This window comes from Dermacentor silvarum, chromosome 5 (genome assembly GCF_013339745.2).
Source record: "Dermacentor silvarum isolate Dsil-2018 chromosome 5, BIME_Dsil_1.4, whole genome shotgun sequence".
Lineage (NCBI taxonomy): Eukaryota > Metazoa > Arthropoda > Arachnida > Ixodida > Ixodidae > Dermacentor > Dermacentor silvarum.
Window position 1 is genome coordinate 49,844,649 of NC_051158.1, and position 24,804 is coordinate 49,869,452.

Genomic DNA, 24,804 nt, shown 5'->3' on the forward strand with positions numbered 1-24,804 from the left:
CTCAGCGTGTTCCTATCTCGTGTTTGCCGCCAGTGTTCCATCACCATGGCTTCGTCGTGAGCCGCCCCGTCATCAAATTGGCTGCCCAGCGCTGACCTTGTCAGCGTGAGCTACGCAGGCAGCTGGCAACTGGGGTAAAGATTAAGTGTGGTTGCTCTAAACGAATGCGTCAAAGTAACACTCTCGTCTATAGATGGTTTTCATTGACGCCATCCCTACCGCCATCTCGGAGTACGAGGACGTCGAGAAGTGCATAAGCACGCCCGGCCGTAGCACAGGCGTGCCTTGCGCCGAGCGACCAATCGATAACTGTGATAACCCTGTGAAACACGGTAAGCATCACAAGTGAACGCCATGTGTTGGTAATAGCAGGTTGAGAGGCTGCGTCTGTGACATCATGTGAAAGCTATCTAAATGTGGTTCCTTCGAATTTGAACGAGTTCTGTAACGCAGTCTCTATTTTTTTCTCTCATTAGAAGCTAACAAAGATTAGACGAATGTTTTCCTTCCCGTACTCTGGTTGTCTAGCACATTCACACGAACGGACTTAGCTAGGATTTTGCATTCTTCCCAGGTTGCGAATACATAATCAAATGTTAAGTTTACCTTGAAACGTGTTTCAATTCAGTCTTAATTTTCGCAGTAGGTAAATGAAAGTCAAGAGTACGAACTCGTTCTCATGCCCGAGTGCTTGACGTGGTGAAGAAACATTCACGGAATGAAGAGCTCTAAATGTGTTTCGAAAGGTACTCGGTGTTTTCTATGCCAAGGCTGACGGCTCCGCGATCCGGTCAGTGGAGCAATTCGTCGCGCCCTCGAAGTTGGGATGCTCCCGTACACCTGCACTCCCGCGCATGCTGCTCTCGGCGGGGAAGGCGTTTGACCCTGAAACAACGGTCAAATGAATGGCACTGCGATAGCTTGAGATAGAAAAAAACCAGGGTAGGCGTTCCATTGACACAGCGAGCACGCTCAGTGAGCTTTGACACGCGGCCACCGTGGCGCGATGATTACCCGCACAAAAAGCAGCTCGGTTGTTGCAAAAGAAGCTCGCAGTGTTCCGCGCAGGCAGCTGAGCTTTAGTGTCGTAATTTCTTCTTTCGACACCGCGTCGTGGCTTACAACATCTCTGACGCGCGCGCATTCGAGTGCCGGAAAGAGCCGAGCTTCGGAACGGATTGCGCGGCCTGTTCGCGATGTTCGAATTTTTATCGGCTTCGTTCGTCATCTCTGTGTTCCTTTGCCTGTGCTACGCCGCCAGTCGCTGGCTGATCAGGTGAGAACTCGTTTCTCAGGATGAAGGGTCGTATGCACAGCAGCAGCAGTAACAAAAACAACAACAATTGGTGTTTGCCTAGCCTTCGATCTCGGACTGACGTGTCATTATGAGTCCGAAGTGCAACGTAATCCCCGATATTCTCACACGCTCCTCGACTCAAAGGAAAAAGGAAAAAAAAAACAAAGCTCTTCCTACACTTAACCGAGTCGAGCACAGTCCCAAACCTCGACTGAAGAAGTCATTGCTTTTCTGAAGAATTACCGTTGAGTGTCAATGAAGCGCAGTTTTCACTTTTGTCGAAACGCGGCGCTGCCATCCGCTTTCTTGTGCCCAGGTGGAGTGCTCGGTGAAGGAATCTTCTAGATAGAATGCGAAGAATGTCTTTCAAGTGAGCGCTCTAACAAAAGCACGTGCTGTTGCTTGCAGCTTTCGTTATTCATTCTTTTTAAAGCATGGCGTTTCAGTCTAGCAACCTCCTCGTCAGTCTGGCTATATGATCATTTGGGTCCTGTCAGCTGACTCTTAGTAGCTCTACTCAGGGGCGTTTCACACCAGTCGGCCGAACAGGCATCCGCTTAAGGGGCAGCGAACCTTGTAACCATTACCTGGATACATTTTTGCTTCTTCCATTAGAACTGTAATGCCCGGCAAGCTTACATTTACATTTTTCGACATGATACACTTAAATTCAGTTACACAGCAGAGAGGCGCGCAATGATTGGGCCTTGCGTGGAGTGGCAACATACGGTGAAACGCTGTTGGATGTACTAGATGATTGTACTACTAGTTGCCGAGATGTATGGAGTGCTGCAGCCATACTAGAAATACGTTTCTACTACGTAGCTTAAAAAGGTTTTGTGACGGTAACCACGGTGTCATACGGTTCAACTGCTAACTTGAGCCAAGGGATCAATTATTCCTAAATGTGCTCTCAGAAGCCAACTACTAGTGCTCCCTGGTGTTAACAGAGGTACTCGTTCATACAATGAAAACTAAACTAGCGGTACCGGGTAGTGTGACTTGTCGACTGTTGTGCCAAGATTCCTCCTAGGAAATTTGTTTATTGCTAGCCAGAATAAAATAGCAACCAGTCTGCTACACCAGACTGTCAATATTGTAGTCAAGGAACGTGCTCGAAAATGCCATCCCCGGGAAGGACACGAAGATTGAACAGAACTTCAAGGAAAAGAGGAGTAATTAAAAAATCAAAAACCGAAAAGAAATCAGATATCAGAACGTATTGTTCATGGTTTCTCTACCATAAACGATATCATACCTTGACAGGGGCCCTTGACAAGCCATCCCCTGGAAAGACAAAGAAAATCCATCAGAATTTCAAAGAAAATAGAAGCAACCAAGAAAGAAACAATTAAAAATAGAAAAGAAAAGAAATCAGATATCAGAAATTATCGGTCATTGTTTGGTTGCTCTACCATAAACAATAACATACATTGACTGGTACCATGTCACGTGGACCCCCAGTTTCTGGCTTTTCAGTACATATGGTATATTCAGACGTCCCAGAGAATGCGGCTTAAGAGAACAGGGTACGTATTCACGGATGACCGCTTTCGGCGATATCACTCTCAGTGCGCGCTTATTGGCTGGTCGATCAAAACCGGATGACCTGATTGGCTCGTTGAGCACTACGTCACGCGAAGGCGATAATATCGCTGAAAGTGATCCTCCGAGAACACCGTTCCTAGTTTTCCCGACGGGATTGCTCCACCCGCACAGATTTCACCGTGCGCACAATTGGGCATGTAATAAATACACGTTGAAAAGTATTTTTAAAAATACAAGCGTCTTTTTCCTCATTTCACCGCAAGAGTAAAGATCATTATTTACCCACCGCGCTACCTTAGTGGCTAGGGTATCGGCTGCTGACCTCGAGGTCATGGGTATACGATTGAGGTCACGCGACCACATTTAGGTTTAGGCCAAATAGAAATACGCGCCTGTGCTGGGCATTTGGTGCACGATAAAGATCACCAGGTGGTTAAAATTATTCGCCAGTCCCCCGCTACGGCGTGCCTGCTAATCAAGAGAAGGTTTTGGCACATAAATCTCCACAATTAATTTCTTAACAATCATTATTCCCTCGCCCGGCAACAAGCGAGAAAACCGTGGTCAATAATCGCAGCGTTATCTAATATAAATGCATTGTTCTTGCATCAGAAACATAACTAATTGAAATTTTCAACGATTTCAGGTGTTTTAAGTGCACGAAGAACGCTTCCCTCCAAGATTTTATTACAGGACTTTTAAGGACAGAAGCTGACACATCTTAGCTTAGGTTTTGCAATAGCAATGCGATCCTGTTAATTAAATCGCTGATTTGACAGGCTAAAGGTTGTGTTCCGTAGTTGATCCGAGCTCTCGGGGTTATGAGTTAGTTTTGTGTCCAAATATAGCGGGCCTGGTAATTGTAAGTATCAGTCGTATAATCATGCTAGAAAGCCTCAATGGCAAGTCTGTAAATAAACAATAGTTCTACAGGGAGTATAGAATCGCTGAAGTACTGTTTCGGCGTGCCTCATAATCATATAGTCGTTTCGGCACGTAAAGCCCCATAATAAAAAAGTACTGTTTCGACCAACAACAAAAAAAAGGTCTAGATTGAACACTGTGCGTGTACAGCTTTGTTTTGTAGTCTTATTAGAGACGTAAGGGACTTGAACATACAAACCACTTTGCGGGTTGTATGTTTCTGGCCGTTTATGGCCAACTTGGCATAAGAGATGTCAGTATTTGCCACTAGAAATCCACTAAATGCAGGAAATTGTCCAATGGCCGCTTCGAAACCTTGTCGCCCCAGAACGCCCCGATGCTCTAACCCTTAGGCTACAGACGCGTGTCTGAAAAGGCGGAATAATATCTTGCAAGCCAGCGCTTGAGACGCTTGGTGCGCAGGGCACGTCCAGCCTCCTCGGGCACATCACGCAACAGCAACCTCATTTATAAAAAGTAAGCACGCGCATCTTCTATTTGGCGATGAATAAAGAAGTCACGTGACGCGCTCGTCCACGAAATTCGCTGCGCGCTGTCTCATCGTGCTGTGTCGCATTTCTACAGCGTGTAAAAGATTCTGTCTGGTTATTTTGTTGTTACGTTGCAATGCTGAATAAAAAAGTACCGCTTTCTCTGCAAGGTTCACCATGGTTCGCCGAGGGGCGCGTTCGTCACTGAAAGCTGCAGCGTGTCTCTTGTGGTAATGCGCAAGATATTGCTTACAAAGATATCAACGCAAGCTTGGTTCTGCCGGAATTTTTCGCGACGTATTCCGTGCGAGAAAACAATAAACTAAACTGCAGTAAACGCAAGCCTATTAAAGCTGCATTTTAAACCGTAGCATAGGTGTTTAGAAAAAATTATTACCAGAAAGGACGATACGAACGTTGTGAGCTGCAATGGCGGTTCTCATCTTGATAATTATTCCTATTGTCCGGCTGATGTCCTTGCGAATGAATTGAATGAATCTAGTTTTACTTGTCATGAAACCATCCTACGCTCGCATGAAGCCAAATATCTAGAAATTTTGTTACCAGAGTCTATAGCAAGGTCTCGTCTTGAAATTACGGTCTTCTTTGTAAGTGATTATTTTTTTTAGATTTTCTCTTCTAACGTTGTCTTTCAACGATTATCTTTTCATGGAAGGCCTTTTATAAGCATGCTTCTTGACACCTGAACGAACAGTTGGAAGCAACGCCTGGCGGTCTCGCCATCTTTCTATCTTCATCTGTATTGTGTTGAAGCTAACATGTCGTACATATCTTTGCCATACATCATTCTAAAGGTATTCCTTATCTTCCGGGGCTGACAAGGTGTCTTATCCTTGGCGTAAACACAGCTATCCTTAGCGTCGTTGACACTGTGGTTGTTGACACTTGGGTCAGGAGCACCGTGCCAGGACAATTGCGAGCAGTCCCACCAGTATTGATGATTGACATGCAAGTCATTAAGGCCACCATTTCGGGACAATATCATCTCGAAAAGGCTTGTTAAGAAGGTACACCAACACACGACAGCACAAGTGCGTCTTGTGCGAAGTGATAATACGGATAATCTGCTGGAAAACGGTCACAACAATACAACAAAACAATATACGCATGATAATTAATATGGCTCCCTGACATCATCGGGGTCGCCATGCACGGGTACTAGCACAGCGCAAAGTTTATTAACAAAAGACGTTACCGCACGGCAACACAACCGGCGTGTCTCTCAGCGAGCGATACACTCATAACACTGATAATGCAGTCGAAAATGGTCACCATCAAATAGAAAATTAATATATGCATGATAATAATTATAGTGCACTGATGTCATCTTGGCCGCCATACACGGGTACTAGCACGGCGAGAAGATGCGTCCCTGACGTCTCATGAAAATTATTTATACTTTTCATGCGTCCGGATAACTTGTACAAATGTCCGACTATGTGGTGATTACTGACAAACGTGACAGGAACAAATATTTCGTGGTAGTTGGAACGAAGCGCTTTCCTGGAACTTTTCTGGAAAACTTTCTCGAACGTATTAATCTTTTGTCGAAACGAGGTGGCATAGTGCTATTCTGACCTCACGAGCGCGCACCTGGCCAGAAATGCGGGCTATGAGCCGCACAATGCGCTGTTGTGACTTCGGGTTGGAGGACGAGGTCTGCTGGTCATCTGAGCAATATTTCATTTCATTTCTTATATCTACTTGTTTCTTTCTGTATGTATACAGGTATAGAAACAGGAGCAACACCAAAATGCCTGGCAAAGGCATTTGCTCCAAATACAGTGTGGCACGCCGACCAGCATGCACACTTTGAGAAAAAGCAACAACACATTAAGAACGTATTTCAACACGCGAAAAAAATAGATTAATAAGAATAAATATTTTTGTAAATTTCTACTTGTAAGGAAAAAGTGAGATGTAGTTAGACTATGAACCGACTAGCCCGGCAAAATGTAGGCTATACTTCTGAAGTACAAGAGACGGACTCTTGAAGCAGACCAAGAGGAAACGATAAGCTTTATACAATATGCACAGATACAGCAGAAAATAGCGTACACGTAGCGGTAAGAGTTCACCAGAACGACTGGGCAGCTGTCGGCGACTCTCTCTCGTCTGACAATGGGCGGCTTCTGCCTTAAATACTCTTCGTCGACCCGTCATAGGGAGGACGACGGGGGCGGGTGCTGACGTCACCGGTGTCACGTTCCTTCTCGTCCCGGCATAAGTCTTGCATTGCTGGTACTGGGTGCCACCGGGTAGCTTTCTTCGACCCGATGTATTGGGTTAACAGTTCAATGGAGCTTTGAAGGCTTGAACTGTGGCACATAGGCCAATCCCTTGAGGGGGCACGCAGTCAACGGAAGTTTGAAGCGTAGCACAAGGCCAACCACTTCAGAAGAACGCGGGGGGAGCGCCCACCACCTCGATGATAGGCAGGCACTGTGCCACAACAACGCTTAATTAGCACCCGCGGTAGGGGATGACCACAGGTGCTGCATTACTTAACGGGCATTGTGGTTCAAAAAAAAAGATTGAATGTCTCGAAGAAAATCCAGATCAACTAGGATTTTGTTCATATATAAAAATACCTATTTGATAACGTATACGGCGAATTTCTACTATGTGGTAATAAATCTCCATATGTTATTTGCCATTTTGTTATTGTGAGTGGGTGACCCACTGACGTTATGAAACTACCCTGGCACCTGCCAGTGGACGCCCAACGAAAGAGGGCGCCCGGCATATGGGGCGTCTGATGTTTCGGCTTTCTAGGAATGCGCACATCTATATTAGCATCTTTTACATCATGCCCACTGCACCAGCTTGGAGCGTATAATCCGTGTAAAGTTTCGGTTTAAAAGAGAGAGGAGTTTACTTGAAAAATAAGAAAACTCATTATATTGATCGGTATAGGGCCACTTATGATAATTTTCAATTTGTAATGTATAACTGCGGTTCAACGTTTTCCGATTATTCCGATAAAACCCAAGTAAAAAAACACTCATCGGTAAAAGAAAAATGCGATTCCCATTTATCCGACAGACTCCTACTTTCGGGAATATCAGTCCTGGTCACGTGTAAGACGCTTATGTACCCTGCACAATGGGTGCTCGTTAAGGAATTCCAGGTGGTCAAAATTGATCCGGAATTCCGCACTACGGCGTGCTTTCTATTCCAGTCGGTGTTTTTCTGTGTAAAACCCAAAATTTTATTTTAGTTTTATCCTTTGCGTGCGGGCGTGCGTGCGTGCGTTCGTAAACTTAGGTAGTTGGAAAAATACCGGCTTTGCGAAGTGCGCCTATTATGCTTTTTAATGCATCATATGCATTGTTTGCCTTGTTCATAAATTTGTCCACGCAGCAACTTGTACTCTCACTTTTCGCAGTGAGCGCAAGAAATGTTTCGACGCCTTCGACGGAACTGGGATTCCAGGACCACCGCTTCGCAGTCTCATCAATGGCAACGCAGATGAGTTCTGGAATCCGGTAAGTGAGACTGTGGCCCCGCGCACAATGTTTCACGGAGGTCTGTAGGAACGTCATGAGCTACGCAATAGATAACATGGTACTAGATGGCGGCCTCCCGAACCCCATTGTTTGAAACAATGAGTGAAGAATCAGTACTCTGACCCTGACATTTCCGGCGATTAAACTACTCGCCTTGTTCACACATCGTTCTGCGCCATTACCACGTTTCTGAAAGCAGCTGCGCTCACCAGAGACCAACTTCTTTTACTTTTTCAATTTGTAGGATCGGCGGGAAGGCATTATGACGAAATAAAATTATGTAAAAGCGTGCAGCATGCACTCTGCATTCTGCTTCAGGCAGCATCAATCTCTCGGAAAGCTTGTTTCCTGTTCGCTAGGTTTTCTTTTTTTTTCTTTTTATACGCCGTGGTAAAACACTTATTTGTTTCCCTTCTTTTACGTTTTTACAATCGAGGTGTCGAAGCAAGTAACGGACTGATGCGCCTATTGCGAATCATTTTTTTGAGAAGAGAACAGTGAATGCCAAACATGCATAAAACTAAAACGGTATAAAAAAGGGCCGAGTGGGCTAGAACAATATACTAAGAAAACAAAAAGTGTGCAGGTCCAACGCCCATGTTTATGCAATGCATGTGTAATGCAATCCATGCTAAGCGAAGGTTCGGTGCAGCGATGCGTACGATTTTGTTTATAGCCATCGCCTACAGTTGTGACACCAAGATCGCCTAATTCCTTGCTTGACAAAGCAATAGATGGCACAATAAACACGCGAGGTTGTTTGTTTTTCGTTTATGTTTGCGGCTAGTCTCACTTGCGAAGCCTCTTATGGTGATAGTTTATTGTTTACTATTGCAGAAGAGTAATTTACTGATGCAGGTTAAAGGACGTTTCTTCTTTAGCAACGCTTTAAATAGGAGACAACTGAGTATAATGCTTATCTGAGTTGCATGGAACTTCAGAAAACTGAGCAACTGAGTGAAATTAGCAAAAGCATTGCGCAAAACACATCTTCTATATAAGCACATTCTGCATATTACCATGAAAACAAGAACCTACTCTCAAACTCTTCTGTCATTTCAGAGTCAGATTGAAAGCCTTGGACGGTGGCTGAAGGAATACGGTGATGTTTTCGGGTGAGTACAGTTTCAACTCTAGACACTGATTTTAAATAAGCATATAAAAAGGTAAACAAAATTCTTTAAGTCCCTTCCAATGTGGTATTTTAGATGAATCTGGCAAAAGTTTAGGCAATTTCCAGTAGATTCGGCTGTTGAACAAGTGAAAAGCAGAGAAATCGTAAATTGATAAAATAGAAAAACTAGATCTTTATAGGAAAATGGCTGCTCACTTCGCCTCGCTGGAACGACCCCTAAAGTGAAGACTAACTAAATTTTTAGATAAAAAGCAAGCCCTTGTGGACCAAGAGTTTGGCTTCCGCGAACACATATGTACTGAAATGGCACTTGTTAAGATCAAATGAATAATCGTAAGTAACTTTGAGACCAAATTATAAATGGTCGGAATTTTCCTGGATATTAGAAATGCTTTCGACTCCATTGAACCTAACAGCCTATTTAATAAACTGTCACATTATGGAATTCTTGGGGCGGCCTGAAAATTGATTCAAAGTTACGTCTTTACTAAACTACAATACACATGCTATAATGGCTTTTGTGCACAAAAGAAAGGAATAGTACTCTGTATCCCTCAAGGCTGAATTTTAGGTCCACTCTTCTTTATTCTATATGTAAATGTTATTGTAAACATACAGCTTACACCACGTACAGTCTGGTATGCTGACGATACAAGTTTGTTTTTCTCATGTAACAGCCTACGTGTGCTCGAAACTGCAGCCAATAATAGAGAAAGAGAGAAACTTTAATGAATAAAACAACATTTGAGGTCCCGTGGTTGGGGCCGCTAGTCCAATGATAGGTTAGATCAACTTTTACTTTCGTTAGTAGTCAATAAAACTAAATATGTGGTTTTTAAGCCTAGAAGTAAGCCTGAATACTGCGCTATTTCTGTCAAGTTCAATAGTTCTGTAATCGAGCGGACTTCAGCTTTTAAATGTTAAGGTGTACTTTTTGATGAAAACCTGAGTTTTACACCGTATGTAACGAAGATTCATTCGAGTATATGTAAGTGAATAGGCATATTGTTTTGGATTAGATACCTTGTTTCTATTTGCTTGAAATGCTGTCTGTATTATGCGTTAATTCATTCCCATCTTAGTTATTGCCTGTTGGTATAGGGGACTACATGCCAATCAAATTTGGATCGACTGATTTCTCTCCAAAAACAAGCAGTTCGCTGTATTTAAAACCTTGAATGCCATGGTCACATGGTACCTTATTTCTTGAAACGTGGACTTTTAAAAATTAATCCACTATACGAATTTAAACTTCCTAAATACTTACGAGCTTAACTCCAGAAAATTACGCTATTTTTTTTATCAAAACTACCTCTCAAGTAACACCCAATACAATTTCAGGCAAGACCATTTTAGAGTTCCATTTTGCAGGACCAACTACGGTGAAAGACAACTAGCATACTTAGTCTCATTCTTCATAAATGCACATCCTAACACGATCACTATTGCGCAAAACATCGGATCATCTAACTGCTTTAAAGTTCTTTGTAAAAATGTTTGCTTTCCATTTCTTATTGAGACTGGGCCAGTTAGTTTCTTGTGTGATTTATGTATAATTATTTTTAAGTCACTGTCATATTGTGCTTGTATATATATATATCTTTTTTTCTTACGCATGTTACCCTGTTGGACCTTAACTGTTCCTACTTAGAAGAATGTACAATGATACAGATATTTAGTGCACGTATGTTTATATAGAATGCATGCTATGTAGGTGTAATCCATGCTATTGATATGTATGTATACTATATTTTAAGCTAGGCTACCTCACTGTTGAGCAATGTACGGTGACAAAGCCTTAGTCAGGCAGACAATGTTCTGCCTTTAACCTTGCCATCCGAGACCTTCCCTGTTTCTGAACCAATGCTAAATACGTAAAAATTAAAATAATTATGTTAGTCATAATCGCTTCCAATAACTGGCCAGTGAACCCCAATATTAGGAATGATCCATACATCTAAATTGCACACTGAGCAATTCACACATTCAACAGGTTGCTTCCGGCTTTGTTGTATTTTTGTGGCCATTTCTTTGTGCAGCGCTTCGGCGGCAAATCGCGATCAATGTGAAGCTAGCGGCATGTTCCGCGTGTGCGCCTAATACGTTTTTGCGGCTACTGCGTTCAGTCTCGGTGGCTTCGCGAAAGAGGTATTAGAAAGTTTGCAGTGTATTGGCGTATCTCGAACGAGTGAGTCATTAACTCCGAGCCCGAAGTAGGCTAGCGTTGTCTGCACATGCCTTATTGATATGTATTGAGTTCTGTTGATTGACTGGTTCACCTACTGATTGATCAGACGATTTTTCTTTAAATTATCTATTCACTCAGTTTAACACCCTAAATAAACTATTCGGCTACGAAATATACTTCAAGGCGCTGCTAAATCTGAGCACCCAAATGTTTCCTTACCATATTGTGTGTGGACGTTTTTTTTTTTTTTGACATGAGCTGCATAACTAAATTATTCATGACCGACTGGCCCATCATTGCTCGAACCTGCAATTAGCCAACCAGCCCATGCGGTATTGAACCTGGGACGTCGAGCTTAGCGACGCCATCGCATAACCTATAAGCTACCACTGTGGGTGACTATACCGTGTAAGGAGCTCACCTGCAAAACTTGTTTGACTAGTGCCCTTCGCCTGTGTTTTCCACTGCTAGGTCACTGCATATTTAATAAGCTTATGCACCGGTCATGAACTAGCATCTGCAGTTCGCACAAGTGAAATATGAACAATGATGTATGTCAATATGCGTTCTCAGTATCATATGTTATACGTATGCGTGCCGTCCTAACGCCATGCTGAGCACACTTAGCGCATGCGTTCAACATTTTCTCTCAGGCAAATTAGGGCTGCGCAAACAGCAAAAATCTTGAAAAGACGCGGTTCTGAAAAAAAGTGAGTAACTTATTTTATGCGCATTGCGGCCTTAGTGCGCTAGTCACAGTAACGTAGTTACTAGAGAATACGAAGCAGGCCAGTCTTTTCCCGGATGGGGCTCACTGGTCAGGGCTTCAGGGCCGTCACCACCCCTACATCGGCGCTCAACGTGGAGACAGTGTAAGCAAAACGGCTACATTTGTGAATTCACAAAGATGCGTAAACACTGCGTCCCTACGAACAAGCTAGAATATATATTGCATTTCTTCTCTCTCTCTCTCTCTCTCTTCTTTGGTTTCGCAAACTACTTGAACGAGTTCATGGGAAAAAACGCTAAGCTTTATCACCAGGAGCCACCAAGCAAACCCTTTCGTATTCAGGCAACGCACCTGTGAACCATATGTCGACACAGAAAAGCTTTCAAAGTTTCGTCTTCGAGGCGTAAATTGTGCGCACTTCCTACGCTGCAACACATAAAAACGCGTTTGTCTTATATGTGGAGAAACGTTATAAGGGGCGGCATATCGCCTGTCCTGCTCTAGAAACGTGTGCTGCAACCAATATACCCGTATGTATAAACACGCTCGAGCGAAACCGAATCTCAAGTGTTGAGAGACATTGTCGTGTAGCGCGATTGCGGTCTCCCGCTTTCCGCTAACCGAGAGCCGTCTAGCGATTGGCGCATACGCGTGCAAAGATGCAGAATCATAACAGTGCAATATTTCCTGCCTGCATAAAGTGATGACCGTGCTTTGCTTCTGTGCTTGGCAGAGAGCGTGCATTCTTTGTGCAAGATTGTCAGTTGCCAGCCTGCCCTTCGCTTTATTTTTCGTATCAAGCTTCAATTTCTTTTGAAAACAAACAGCAACAACAACCACAACAACAATGACAATGACAACAATGATAAAATTAGTGGTAAAATTAATGATAACAATAATGACAATTGTTGCTCAATGGCACACGTCTAAACATGGATGCAAGAAGGAACGAACCGAACATTCATTCAATAAATCAATTAAGCAATCCCTCAATCAATTAAACAATCAAAGCCTTATTGTACAATGTCAAAAATACCATATGCACAAAAATATTGGGCCAACAGCCTTTCCTGCTAGTGTCTGGCTCGTAACGTGATAACACTAGAAATACAACTAACATTAAAGTGTCGAATAGTAACATAGTGTTCGTGTTTGCACGCCTGCCTTTCAGTAACATGAATCTCTACAAATTTACTCAACTTTCACTTGTTCTAAAACACTCTTGTGATCCTCCAGATCTTCAAGTGAGTACGTGTAGGGCCCTTGCTTTTATAAAGAACTCCGAAGAAACATCTCTTTATAGAGAAAAAAAAACTCATAAGACAGTTAGTAGCAATCCTTACAGCCGTAGAAAACTGTCAGTTTTGGTGTTCACAGTCTGTGTACAGACCGCAAACACTCAAAGTAAGATGAGTATGATGCATTGTGCGGCTACTTATTGTATTTTCTTCAGCATATATCTTTATCTGCTTGATGGTGAGCATGGAAAGCTAGGAGGAGCACGTTCTTTATCTCTGAGTCTTTTCTACTTTTCTAACCGACTTTTCTACTCGGGCATTCTTAACAAAGGGCTTGACTGGAGCCGGTAACTGCGTTGTAAACAAAGCATTTAATTCGTTGTTTACTGCGCAGCCGAGAGAGATATACGGTGTATCATTCAGGACATATATCTGTCTAAAACGGAGTAATCATTTTGCCCAAAAGTGTTCATATATAAAGAGCCCTTCGTGCCCGAAAGGGAGTTCGTCAGGACACGCAACGGCCAATTGAAATCAGGATCGTATCAACAGCCATGAGGCCCAGGCAACCGCAAGTCAGTTCCACGAACGCAAAGTTCGGTGAATTTGGCCCTACTTCCAAGCAGATCTCGAGCGAATTCATTCGCTAAACGACACGCAGACTACCACGTTGACTCGTAAGGAATGTGACATTGCCGATCGAGGCTTGCAGGGAATCTCGGACCTAGACTACAGCATGCTGCTACTGCGTGCCGGCGACGATGAATCATCGTATGCTCGGTTTCACGCAGAATAATGGAACAAGTTCTTTGACCTTCTAAACTCTCATTAGTCTATATTTGACGGCACAAATTTACTCATTTCATTTTGCTCGCTGCAAACGCTCTGGCAGTTGCCCGCCCGTTCCTAATTACGTCTAAATTCCTAGTAAATCCATTAAGCCGCTTCCTATATGTTTATGGCTTGAAGCTTTTCGCGCAGCCTCCATATAGTAAGACATGCACGTCTTTCTTTCTCTCTCTCTATCCTAATGCTTCGAAAATCATTACGTCCAGCTGACAGGTCCAGTAATGACCCCGTGGCTGCCTTCTCCGAGAATAGCAAGAAACATGAAAAGTGCCCTAAAGTAAGCGACTGGCTGGAAAAAGAAAAGAAGCAAGCAGCTGCAGGCGTCTTTTTATGCAAGGACAAGAGCCCCCGCTTATCTTGTTAGGACGCGATCCCGTCTTTGGAGGCCAGCAGCATTAGTTTCTCGGGATAACGCACAAGACTCCCACGACAGGAAAGCGGGGTCAGTCCCGTAAATCTAATAAAGACTCCGGCAAAAGCATAAAGAGGCTTTGCGTGCGGCGTTTTAACGAGGCGTGGCCGAGACGAGGAAACAAGCGCAAGAAATTAGAAAGGAGGGCCGTTTGTCCCCAGACTACGTATATAGCCTTAGGCGAGCTGCCGGTAGAGCCTGGAAAGAAGTATACAGCAACTTGGTGCTAAATACAAGAAGTCCCCTATAGGGCTGAGTGGTTTCTCTGTACTTTCTTTTCTGGCGATGATTACGACAATGCGCCGCTCAGCGCAGGAGAAAAAAAAACATTAAAAAAAACGCGTCATATTAGTGGACGACTTCGTGCGAGTGAATCGTGTAAATATGGAAGAGAGAACGACAAGCGACAGGGCAATGTGCTAACAATCGTGTGAACTTATTGCCCGATAGGCAAACTTGCATACATGGAGTACACAAAATATACCAAACGACACGGAAATACAAACAAAAAAAAAAACGAGAACACATTTGAAAAATAAAAAGAAAGGCGCGAAGACGGGTCAAGCAGCACTTCACTTTCGCTGTGTCAGATTAAGCCGTTTTAAAATATAGGTACTCATGTTGTGCTATGGCCCGCGTCACGCGTGTAAAATATTTTTTTTTAATTTCCACTGAGTGTATACGGACATCCTTGCAATATCTTTATAAAAGCCCGGTGCAAGAATAGTTCCTCAAAGGAGGCAATGACTCTCTATTGCTCTAAACGTGACTGAACGTAACTTAATGTATTAGAAAACGCATTTCTGTCAAGTGGGCCGTGAGAGCCGAAGAAAGCCGAAGAGCTGCAAGAGGCTGGCAGGCAGCAGTCACTCGGACAGGCAGGCAGGTGGACAAGAAGCTGTTGGATTATCTATAAAGGGCTGTATCAGTTACACAAAGTGTCAGTCTAAGCCAGCTACGCAAACGGAAGCCTCCGACTATATTGCTAATTCGAAAATTGTCATTTCAACTGGACACGTTCTCTTATGCACTGCGCCACAACGCTCTAATTGTAGAAATGACCGATTGGCAGTGGGCTGCATAGCTACTCCCGCTTTCTTGGGCGTTGAGAGGGCACCTTCGTGTTTGGGACATACACCCCTTCCCAAGCGTTCAGGTCCCGTATTGGTTGAGCACTTGGCCGGGAGTGCGAGTGTACTTTATTTTACGAGCTGGTACCAGCGGCCGCTCTAGTCTGCTTTCCACAGCTGCGGCGGATGCTCTGCAAGGAAGCGTCTCCATGGGTAATGGGAACCCAGAGGCGAGGCATAGAAATATTTATAGGGCCCACTGTCGAGGTGCGAATTTCCACAAGAAGCGAGCAGTTGGCCTGGGGACCCCTCTACCTATAGTATGATCTACTATAGCGCGACAGACGTGCCACAGCTTGAATTAAATATTCATACGAAGTGCTGCATTCACAACTAAGGTTTATTGAAAGAAATCAAACACTTAAGTACGCAATGAATGATGGGCACGTAGATAACAGATAAACAAGGGGGAATAATTAAGGGGGAAATGAACTCGCAACACTATCAAGCAGCATCTGCTTGGTAGTGTTATTTCATTTCGGCGTAGTCATACCGAATTTTGACTTACACGCGTTTCGTGCTGGCTTGCACGATTGAAGTTGGTTACTGTCTCATGAGATTTCTAGTCGTGCGTTCATGGTTATATGATCCAAATAATGAAAAAATGGCAAGTGGTGTTTATTCATGGCTTTCCTCCTTCGCTTCGTCGTTCGCGATGCCCGTAACCGTGGTCTAACGGGTAATGTATATGGGCTACTGTGCCAAAGAAACCTAGCTCAAAGCTAACAGCCGACCTTTTTAAGTTTTTTTTTTTTTTTTTTTTTTATCTTACCCCCTAGCTCTCCTCTCTTGAGGAGAGCTAGGGGGTGAGGGGGGGGGGGCAGTGCAGTGGGTAGCTGTGTTCGCACAGGTGCACGTAGAGACAGCGCCCTGTTTCCTTCATAATGTGTCACATCTATCGCGCTAGATTCATCCCGTTAACTCAATACTAACGACCCCAATTTTCTGTGCTACTAAGAGACATCTCTACCGATTAAAAAAGAAAAGATGTGGACTGGAGGATACACGGGATTCAAACCCAATCACTGCCGCAGATGAGGCAGATGCTGCACCGCTGTGCTCCTGTCTCATACTTAGTCCTTTAATGAGACGACATATAAAAACGCAGAAAAAATTTTTATTTTCTGAATCTGCATTTATTATCTGAATCTGCAAAAGACATCAATAATAAGCGTAATCAACAAAAAAATATTTTGCGTGAATTTTTCAGGAATAGGGGGAAAACGCCACGAAGGTGACTGGATAGTGGGCTTCACTCCGAACCACCTAAGGCTTCGTTTTTAATTTGTATAGACAGCGCGCATCATATGTGAACCATAGGTATACGTTTAATTTGCTTTACATCACATATGTGACACTACCGCAATTAGATATCTTGCATTGCCCCGCCTCCTCTGACCTCGCTTTCGAAAGGCAGTGAGTCGCGTGCCAAACTTCTCCCTCGTCCGGGCTCCTGCTCTAAACCAACAAATGACGCTTTCTGCCTATCATTACTGAATGATTGGCCGAAGACATTTAGCCGGAAACTTCGTACTCAACACTGAAACTCGGCCAGAAGTTTTTTTTTTTTGTTTTCTGGTGTGATGCCTGTAGACAACACTCGTCAATAAATGGTTAGCCTGGAGGCAAAGCTGCCGTAGCCACGCAAGTAGTGCGCTCGTAGATGTCTTGCTCCGCGCGTATCGCACGCAGTTCAGTATCTTTTTGATGTGTGACGCTTTCTACGGAATAAATACTTCATGTATTACGACAACTCGAGGTGGCAGGTTTACGTCAAATGAAGTATTGTTTATGCTGCCTTCATGTTTCCCGAATGCATTTCAATGGAAGGGAAGCGTAGTCGAGGACGGCAGAAAATTAGACGGGGTGATGAAATCAGTAAATTCGCAGGTGCAAGTTGGAATCAGCTTGCGGGAAAAAAAGAGACCACAGAATATAAACATTAAATTTGCAAAAAAAATGCAAGTCCTTGAAATTATTCGACAACACATACAGAAGCTAAAGTTTTGCGGGCGACAGGAGGGATTCAAGTACACGTAGGTAACACACTACATGGAAATAGTTAATTCACAAATTTTTATTACCTCAAGGTACATGTGAGTTCACTATAAATGGCAGGGGGGAAGAAAGAAAACTGAAGAGAAAGAAGACCTTGGTTTTGAGAACATTTATGATTTGTGAACTCATGTGATGTGTCTGAACACTTCAGTTTTGTGAGTATTTATGTTATGTGAACTCTTCTTTTGCGGGAACATTTATTTATATTTAAGTTAAGACTTAGTACGTGAATGCTCGTACATGTGATTATGAGTCCAGTTTTGTGATTTTTGACAACATTCCGACGACAACTATCATGTAGGAGAAGAGGAGTAGCCGGCGCCCCAATAGGCACCAACCTCTCCTTAAATACATTTAATAAAAAAAGACCAAATATAGCACATAACCAAAAACATAGTTGAAAACACTAACGTATACCTTAAAAAACGGCGGAAATACAAAATATAATTAATATATACAAAACATGCGAAAAAATCTACATGCAGTATTACAAAACAATAAAATTCTTTTATGCAAAAAAAAAGGCCGAATTGCTGTGTTGGATGTCATTCAACGCCATTTAATAACAATCTAGTTTCTACAGTTGTTTATATAGGTGTAACACGTCATGTGACTGTAACTAGCATCGTAAGTAAGGCATTAGCCCGTGGGTTGGACGCTTGGTCGGGCCGCGATAGGTGCGTGATTCGATCCCTACCGGTGGGCACCCACCGGTGTATAAGACGGATACAAGCAGCCCCCCGACCAGGCGTCCCGCTTTCCATAGATATGTTTCTTGGGCGAGCTACTTGCTGCACAGAAACCAAGGCAAACAACATTTCACGAAGTTTAAGCTTGTTATACGTTGTTAAGTATACTAACGCATGCATAACGTGGTTGCATTTAGGACACACGCATATCATCATACTGTGGATATTGTATTAGAGGACAGCAAAACTGAAGGTAATCCTAAGTTCATATTTTTAAAGAAAGATTTCAAAGCAACAAGCGCTCTTCTCTCTGCAACCCCGCTGTTGGCCATGACCCCGCCTTTATGGTCTGTCTTTCACTCAATATTTTTGCAGCTTCTATTTGGGCGACGTCCCCTTTGTGGTTGTGAAGGACCCGGTCATGATAAGCGAAGTATTCGCCAGAGAATTCAACAACTTCAGCGCCCGAGGGGTAAGATGATCTCTGCAAATATGATTCCCGTTTTCGGTTCAAGACTTAGCTCTTGCACGGACTTATCGCCTCGTGCTTGTAGTACTATCGTGTGACAACTGATACGCGAACAGCTGAGCCTGTGCATAACTGAAGTTTCGGTGCACGCCATCGCGGCCAGTTGTGTTTGTCCACATATTTCGTGTATGCTTTTCAGACGGATCGTACGGGGCTGGTTGCCCTTTATGGTGATGAAGTCGCCTGTACTATATACTGTGCGACGCTTGCTTTGTCGTCCGGCCGTCTGCAGTATGGCAGTAAATCACGCAGTACAAGACGTAATCTTTCAGGCGAAAGCCGTGCAGTCGAACCCGGAGATATGGATATAAGTTCGATGTATTGGTAATTCAATATACAAAGCACAAATTTTATACGAAACATTTCAGGTGGATATTGCTTGTGTTGTTTTTGTACAATAATTCTTTATATTTGGGTCCGATATATCCGGGTTCGACTGTACATGCCCCATGAAGTGAAAAATTCGGCACCCGTCCGACATCCGTTCGGCGTCAGGCGTTAGCATTCGATGGTACTAAAACCCATGGTAACCAAGTAGTAATGACATCACGTTGCCGGCGCGGCAGCAGCTGCGGCTGGCACTGCAAGATCCAACAGTGAAGTAAAATGAATGAATGTCAATTATAGTGCATTAAGGTTGATAAAAGTGGTATGAGGTGGACTAGAGTTGATTAAGGTAGGTACAAATTGCAGCGAGCTGGATTAATCTGGAGGTTTATATTAATGTGATAACTCAGAGAAGCCACAGTGCTTCGCATTCAAATCATGTAAGTATACTTTGGTGGCTGTCACATTTTCATACACCATTCCTGAGTACATCAATTGCATGCCTTCTCCACACCTCCTTCCTCCTTGTATACTCCAGCCCCTGCTGCGCATTCACGAGCTGGAGCCCACGCTGAAGGGCAACCTGGTGCTCGTCGGGGGCCGGGATTGGAAGGAGACGAGAAATTGCATGCAGAAGTTCTTCACGCCAGCGAAACTAAAAGTGGTTAGTTTTAATATGTTTTTTATTTTGCTATAATTTGATAGAGGCCGCTGTTAAAACTGGACTGCTGGCACCCATCCGTCCGGTGCTCGCAGGGTTTCAGAGCTATCATGGCACGTGGGAATGGCAGCGGGACGGCTGTTAAGATGAAGCTTAGCTTAACGCTTTGTGTTCCCGGTGACAGTGAAATACACGGACGCTCAAGGCTCGCTGTCGGCGTCACCGTGCTGTCCGGTTATCGACGGCGCATGCGCCGCTGGCACTCGGAGGCTCGAAGGGTTTCCCGAGACTCGCAGTGGCGTTTCGCTGACACAATGACATTATATATATATATATATATATTGTTACGGAGAGTTGGGCAGAAATGACTTTATTTACAGGAGATGGATGATGGTGAGCGCGCAACCAGGCCTAGAAGCACTTCGTCCTCCTCCTCTTTTCAACTGCCTCTTGTATGCTCGTTACATTCCCCCACAAGCAGACGAAGCCCGTAGGGCGAGTTAGGAGGCATCAGTAGGGTAAAAACGTTTCAGGCGAGCAACATGAGTCACTTGCGTTCTACTTGATCGCCGGCCATTGTCCAGGAGGCGAGCTACCACATAACAAAGTTCACTCAAACGTTCCAGGACAACGTATGGGCCAGAATAGTGGGACAGGAACTTTTGACACAAGGCCCGCTTGCGTTGTGGTGTCCAAAGAAGCACCAAGTCGCCTTTGGCGAACGAAACAGGCCCGTGACGCTCGTCGTAACGGTCCTTTGCACGGTGTTGCGAGGCCAAAGTACGAAGGCGGGCTATTCGGCGGGCTTCTTCAGCGAGGCACACAGTCTTTGACACAGAATCGTCGTCGTGCAGAATAAAGTTTAAGAAAGTATCGAGAGGGCTGCGCGGTAGCCTTGCATAGAGGAGATAAAATGGGCTGTAGTTCGTGGTTTCATGTTTCGCCGTGTTGTATGCGTAGGTTATGAAGGGCAGCACGTCGTCCCAGTTCTTATGGTTGGAGGAAACATACATGGCAAGCATGTTGGTCAGTGTTCGGTTCGTCCTTTCAACGAGGCCATTGGTCTGTGGATGATACGGTGTGGAGTGACGGAACTCAGAAGTGCACAGACGAAGTAGCTCCTCAACGGCGTCCGCAGTGAACTGGCGACCACGGTCACTGATGATAACACGCGGCGGACCATGACGAAGAACTACGGAACGCAGCAGGAAAAGCGCCACACATGCAGCGGTGGAAGAGGGTATGGCTGCAGTTTCTGCGTACCGTGTGAGATGGTCCACGCAAACGATTATCCAACGGTTCTTATTGTTAGATAACGGGAATGGACCCATAAGGTCAATGCCTACTTGCTCGAAAGGTGTACTGGGCGGTGTCAATGGCTGCAGGGGACCTGGTACAGCGGTGGTTGGTCGCTTGTGACGTTGACACGTTTCACAACTAGCGACATAGTGTTTGGTTGTCTGGTACATGTTGGGCCAATAAAAGCGCTCTTGCGTGCGGTGTAGCGTTCGCACGACACCAAAATGACCAGATATCGCATCGTCATGCATGGCGCGTAAGACGTCGGCGCGGAGACTCTCGGGAACAACTAGAAGAAAACGTGCTCCATTCCCGGAGTAATTGTTCTTATACAGCAACTCATCACGAATGGTGAAGCGACCGCGGCCTTGAGCAGTACGAGCGGCGGCAAACAGCGGATCCAGGTTGAGATCATTGCGTTGCTCTCTCTGAAAGTCTGCCGCGTCGGGGAACGTACGAGTAATGGCAGCGAGATAGTCATCAAAATTCTCAGCTTCGCAGTCGGAAGTCGCAAGAGGAATGCGAGAAAGGCAGTCTGCGTCGGCATGACGACGTCCGCTCTTGTATGACACCACGAAGTCATATTCCTGTAGGCGCAGCGCCCAGCGCGCGAGTCGACCTGATGGATCACGCAAGCCAACCAGCCAGCATAAAGAGTGATGATCGGTGACTATCTTAAATGGTCTTCCGTAAAGATAACATCGAAATTTCTGCACGGCGAAAACAGCTGCCAGGCATTCCTGCTCCGTAACCGTATAATTGCGCTCGGACTTGCTCAGACAACGGCTGGCATATGCAACGACATGTTCGGCGTTGTTGTGACGTTGTACAAGTACCGCTCCTATTCCGATTCCACTAGCATCGGTGTGGACTTCAGTCGGGCAAGATGGGTCGAAGTGACGCAAGAGGGGTGCTGACGTTAGTATAAATTTCAGTTGCGAGAATGATGCGTCACACTCCGGTGTCCATGTGAAGGATACATCCTGTCGCAGAATAGATGTCAACGGGTGAACAATATCGGCAAATCGGGGTACAAAACGACGAAAATAGGAACATAGACCAATGAAGGAGCGAAGTTCTCGTGCTGTCTGTGGTGGTTTGAAAGAGCTGACTGCTTCAATCTTACGGGGATCGGGTCTGACGCCATCCTTGTCGACTAGATGTCCCAGAACCAATGTTTGACGCTCGCCAAACCGACACTTTTTTGAGTTTAAAACTAGTCCAGCTTTCTCGATGCAACTCAGAACGAGACTCAGGCGGGCGTTATGTGCTTCCAACGTGCGGCCGAAGATTACAACATCATCCAAGTAACACATGCATATCTCCCACTTTAGGCCACGTAATATTGTATCCATGAATCTTTCAAAGGTGGCGGGAGCATTACAGAGGCCAAAGGGCATAACATTAAATTCGAATAAGCCATCTGGGGTCACGAATGCGGTCTTTTCCTTGTCTTTAGATTCCATAGGTATTTGCCAATACCCCGATCGTAGATCAAGCGTCGAAAAATAAGAAGCAGCGTGTAAGCAATCGATGACGTCGTCGATTCGCGGTAGTGGGTAGACATCCTTCTTCGTCACAGCGTTTAGACGTCTGTAATCTACGCAGAATCTCCAGGAACCATCTTTCTTCCGGACGAGGATTACTGGAGCTGCCCATGGGCTGGACGACTCTTGAACAACACCTTTTTTCATCATTTCCTTAACTTGTTCTGCGATAACCTTGCGCTCTGAGGATGACACGCGGTAGGGCTTCTGGCGAATGGGGTGTGCTGAGCCGGTATCTATTCTGTGGCGAGCTCGTGATGATGGTAAATCAAGTGGCTTATCTCCGTGGGTAAAATCAAATGCAGCAACATGTCGAGATAGGACTTGTACCAGTGCTTGACGCTCAGGTGTGCAGAGAGCCTTGCTGATCATACCGAGAATCAGCTCTTCAGAAGGGCGATAATCGCATGGAGAGTAAGCAGGAGCGGGCTCTGCTGTGAGTACTGCTATTGAGCTGCATGAAGCTTCATCGAAAAGGGCAATTTTCATGCCTCGAGGCAGAACTACTGGCGTGGCGGAACAATTCAGCGCCCACAACGTTGCGACTCCTCTCGTCAAGCACACGACAGAGCAAGGCACGAGTATACATTTTTTAGCACAGTTAATGCTGATGGGCCTAATCACGAGGTCAACGCAAGGAGCGTCAACAGTAGTTGCACAAACACGAACGGGCGTTAGGCACCATGAGGGGGCAAGCACTGCATCAAGCACACTGAGTGTATTCCTTTCTTCGTCACACGAGCTTTGTTCAGAAAGCGCGGGTAAAAGCACCTCGTTCACATGGATTTCACCATTTCCACAGTCCACAGAAGCGCCGCAGTGTTGAAGGAAATCTATGCCGAGAATCACATCGTGCGAACAGCGGGCAAGGACTAAAAACTCCGACACAAACACTTTCCCAGCCAACGTAACACTTACAGCGCAAACACCGAGGGGGTGGAGCCACTCTCCGCCCACTCCACGAAAGGTAACGGCATCGTCCCATGAAAACATAACTTTGTGGCCTAGGCGGTTCTTGAAAGCGAGGCTCATGACAGACACATTCGCACCAGTATCAACTAAAGCAGTGGTCGGCAATCCGTTAACTAGCACATTCACTTTGTTTTTGATCATCACAGCAGGCAGAGGTATTTCATCCAAAGACCGTCCGGCGACCTCACCTCCATCGGCCGCGGAGGCTAGTTTCCCGGCGGGGGCGAAGATGCACGGCGCCGAGGGGACGGAGAACGACGAGGACGGTTAATTGGTGGTGTCAGGCTGCGGTCAGACGCTGGCGAATCGCTGCGTCTGATCTCGCGCGAGAAACGGTCCGTGGGAAGTGAACTGGTCCATGGGTCGTGCGAAGTACGGGTTCCAGGTGGCGAAAACATCGGCGGTGTCCTTCGTGGCTGACGGTGTTGGCGACAGTAACGAGCTATGTGTCCCGTGGAACCGCAGCTGTAGCACACGGGAGGGTCACGGTTCACTGTATACTCTTCAAAACCAATGCTTGCTCTCTGTGGGCGGTAAGCGAGTTCGTTCTCTCTTGGGTAACTCGCCTCCGGTGTTCGCTGGGATCGGTTGTATCGGTCGTAATTGGGGTCCTGGTAGTAGGGTCGACGTTGCTCTGGTCGCGTCCCGGCATCATAAGTCACGGGGCCTTGGCGATAATACCGTGGCTCTGCCCATCGTGATCGAGCGTCAGAGGGAGCGCCGCTTTCGTAAACAAGTGGTGGCTGTCGAGGCGGGAGTCTATATTCCGCTGGATACTCGGAGAAGGATGAAACGGTTGTCTCAACAGCTGGGGACGAGCATGGGTGATAAGTATCACGGTGAGTCACTTGTGAGTGTAGGCTGAGCTCTTCTCGAACTATTTGACGGATCGTTGAAGCAAGATCGAGCGACTGGTCGTTATCTATGCTTGCAACGGTCGTAACGTTGGCTAATCTGCCAAACTTCGGCGTAACGCGCCTCGTCTTAAGCTGCTCGAACGTGCGGCAGTGCCGGATGACGTCGGCGACAGAGGCCAGGTTGTCTTTAGCAATCAGAAAGCTATAAACGTCCTCGGCGATTCCTTTTAGGATGTGCCCGACTTTGTCTTCCTCGGACATGCCAGAGTCCACCATCCTGCAGAGTTTTAGCACTTCCTCAATGTAGGCCATGCATGTTTCGCCCGGTACTTGCGCGCGTTGTGAAAGCGTCTGCTCTGCCCTTTTCTTTTTCGTCAACGGCAGTCACCGAAG

At 45.3% G+C, this 24,804-nt stretch overlaps 1 protein-coding gene across 2 annotated transcripts in view; it reads left to right on the forward strand.

Annotated features, from left to right (window-relative positions):
• The first annotated feature begins 1,078 nt into the window (after positions 1-1,078).
• The window catches only part of LOC119454116 (cytochrome P450 3A43-like), a 64,706-nt gene continuing 40,980 nt past the window's right edge, over positions 1,079-24,804 (forward strand). The window contains exons 1-5 of one of the 2 annotated variants that reach the window (XM_049667825.1): positions 1,079-1,276; positions 7,670-7,769; positions 8,853-8,905; positions 18,595-18,691; positions 19,614-19,739. In XM_049667825.1, coding sequence (XP_049523782.1) covers positions 1,197-1,276; positions 7,670-7,769; positions 8,853-8,905; positions 18,595-18,691; positions 19,614-19,739 — 456 coding nt within the window. In that variant the 5' untranslated portion in view covers positions 1,079-1,196. The remainder of the gene's footprint in view (positions 1,277-7,669; positions 7,770-8,852; positions 8,906-18,594; positions 18,692-19,613; positions 19,740-24,804) is intronic. The other variant, XM_049667826.1, reaches the window with a different exon arrangement.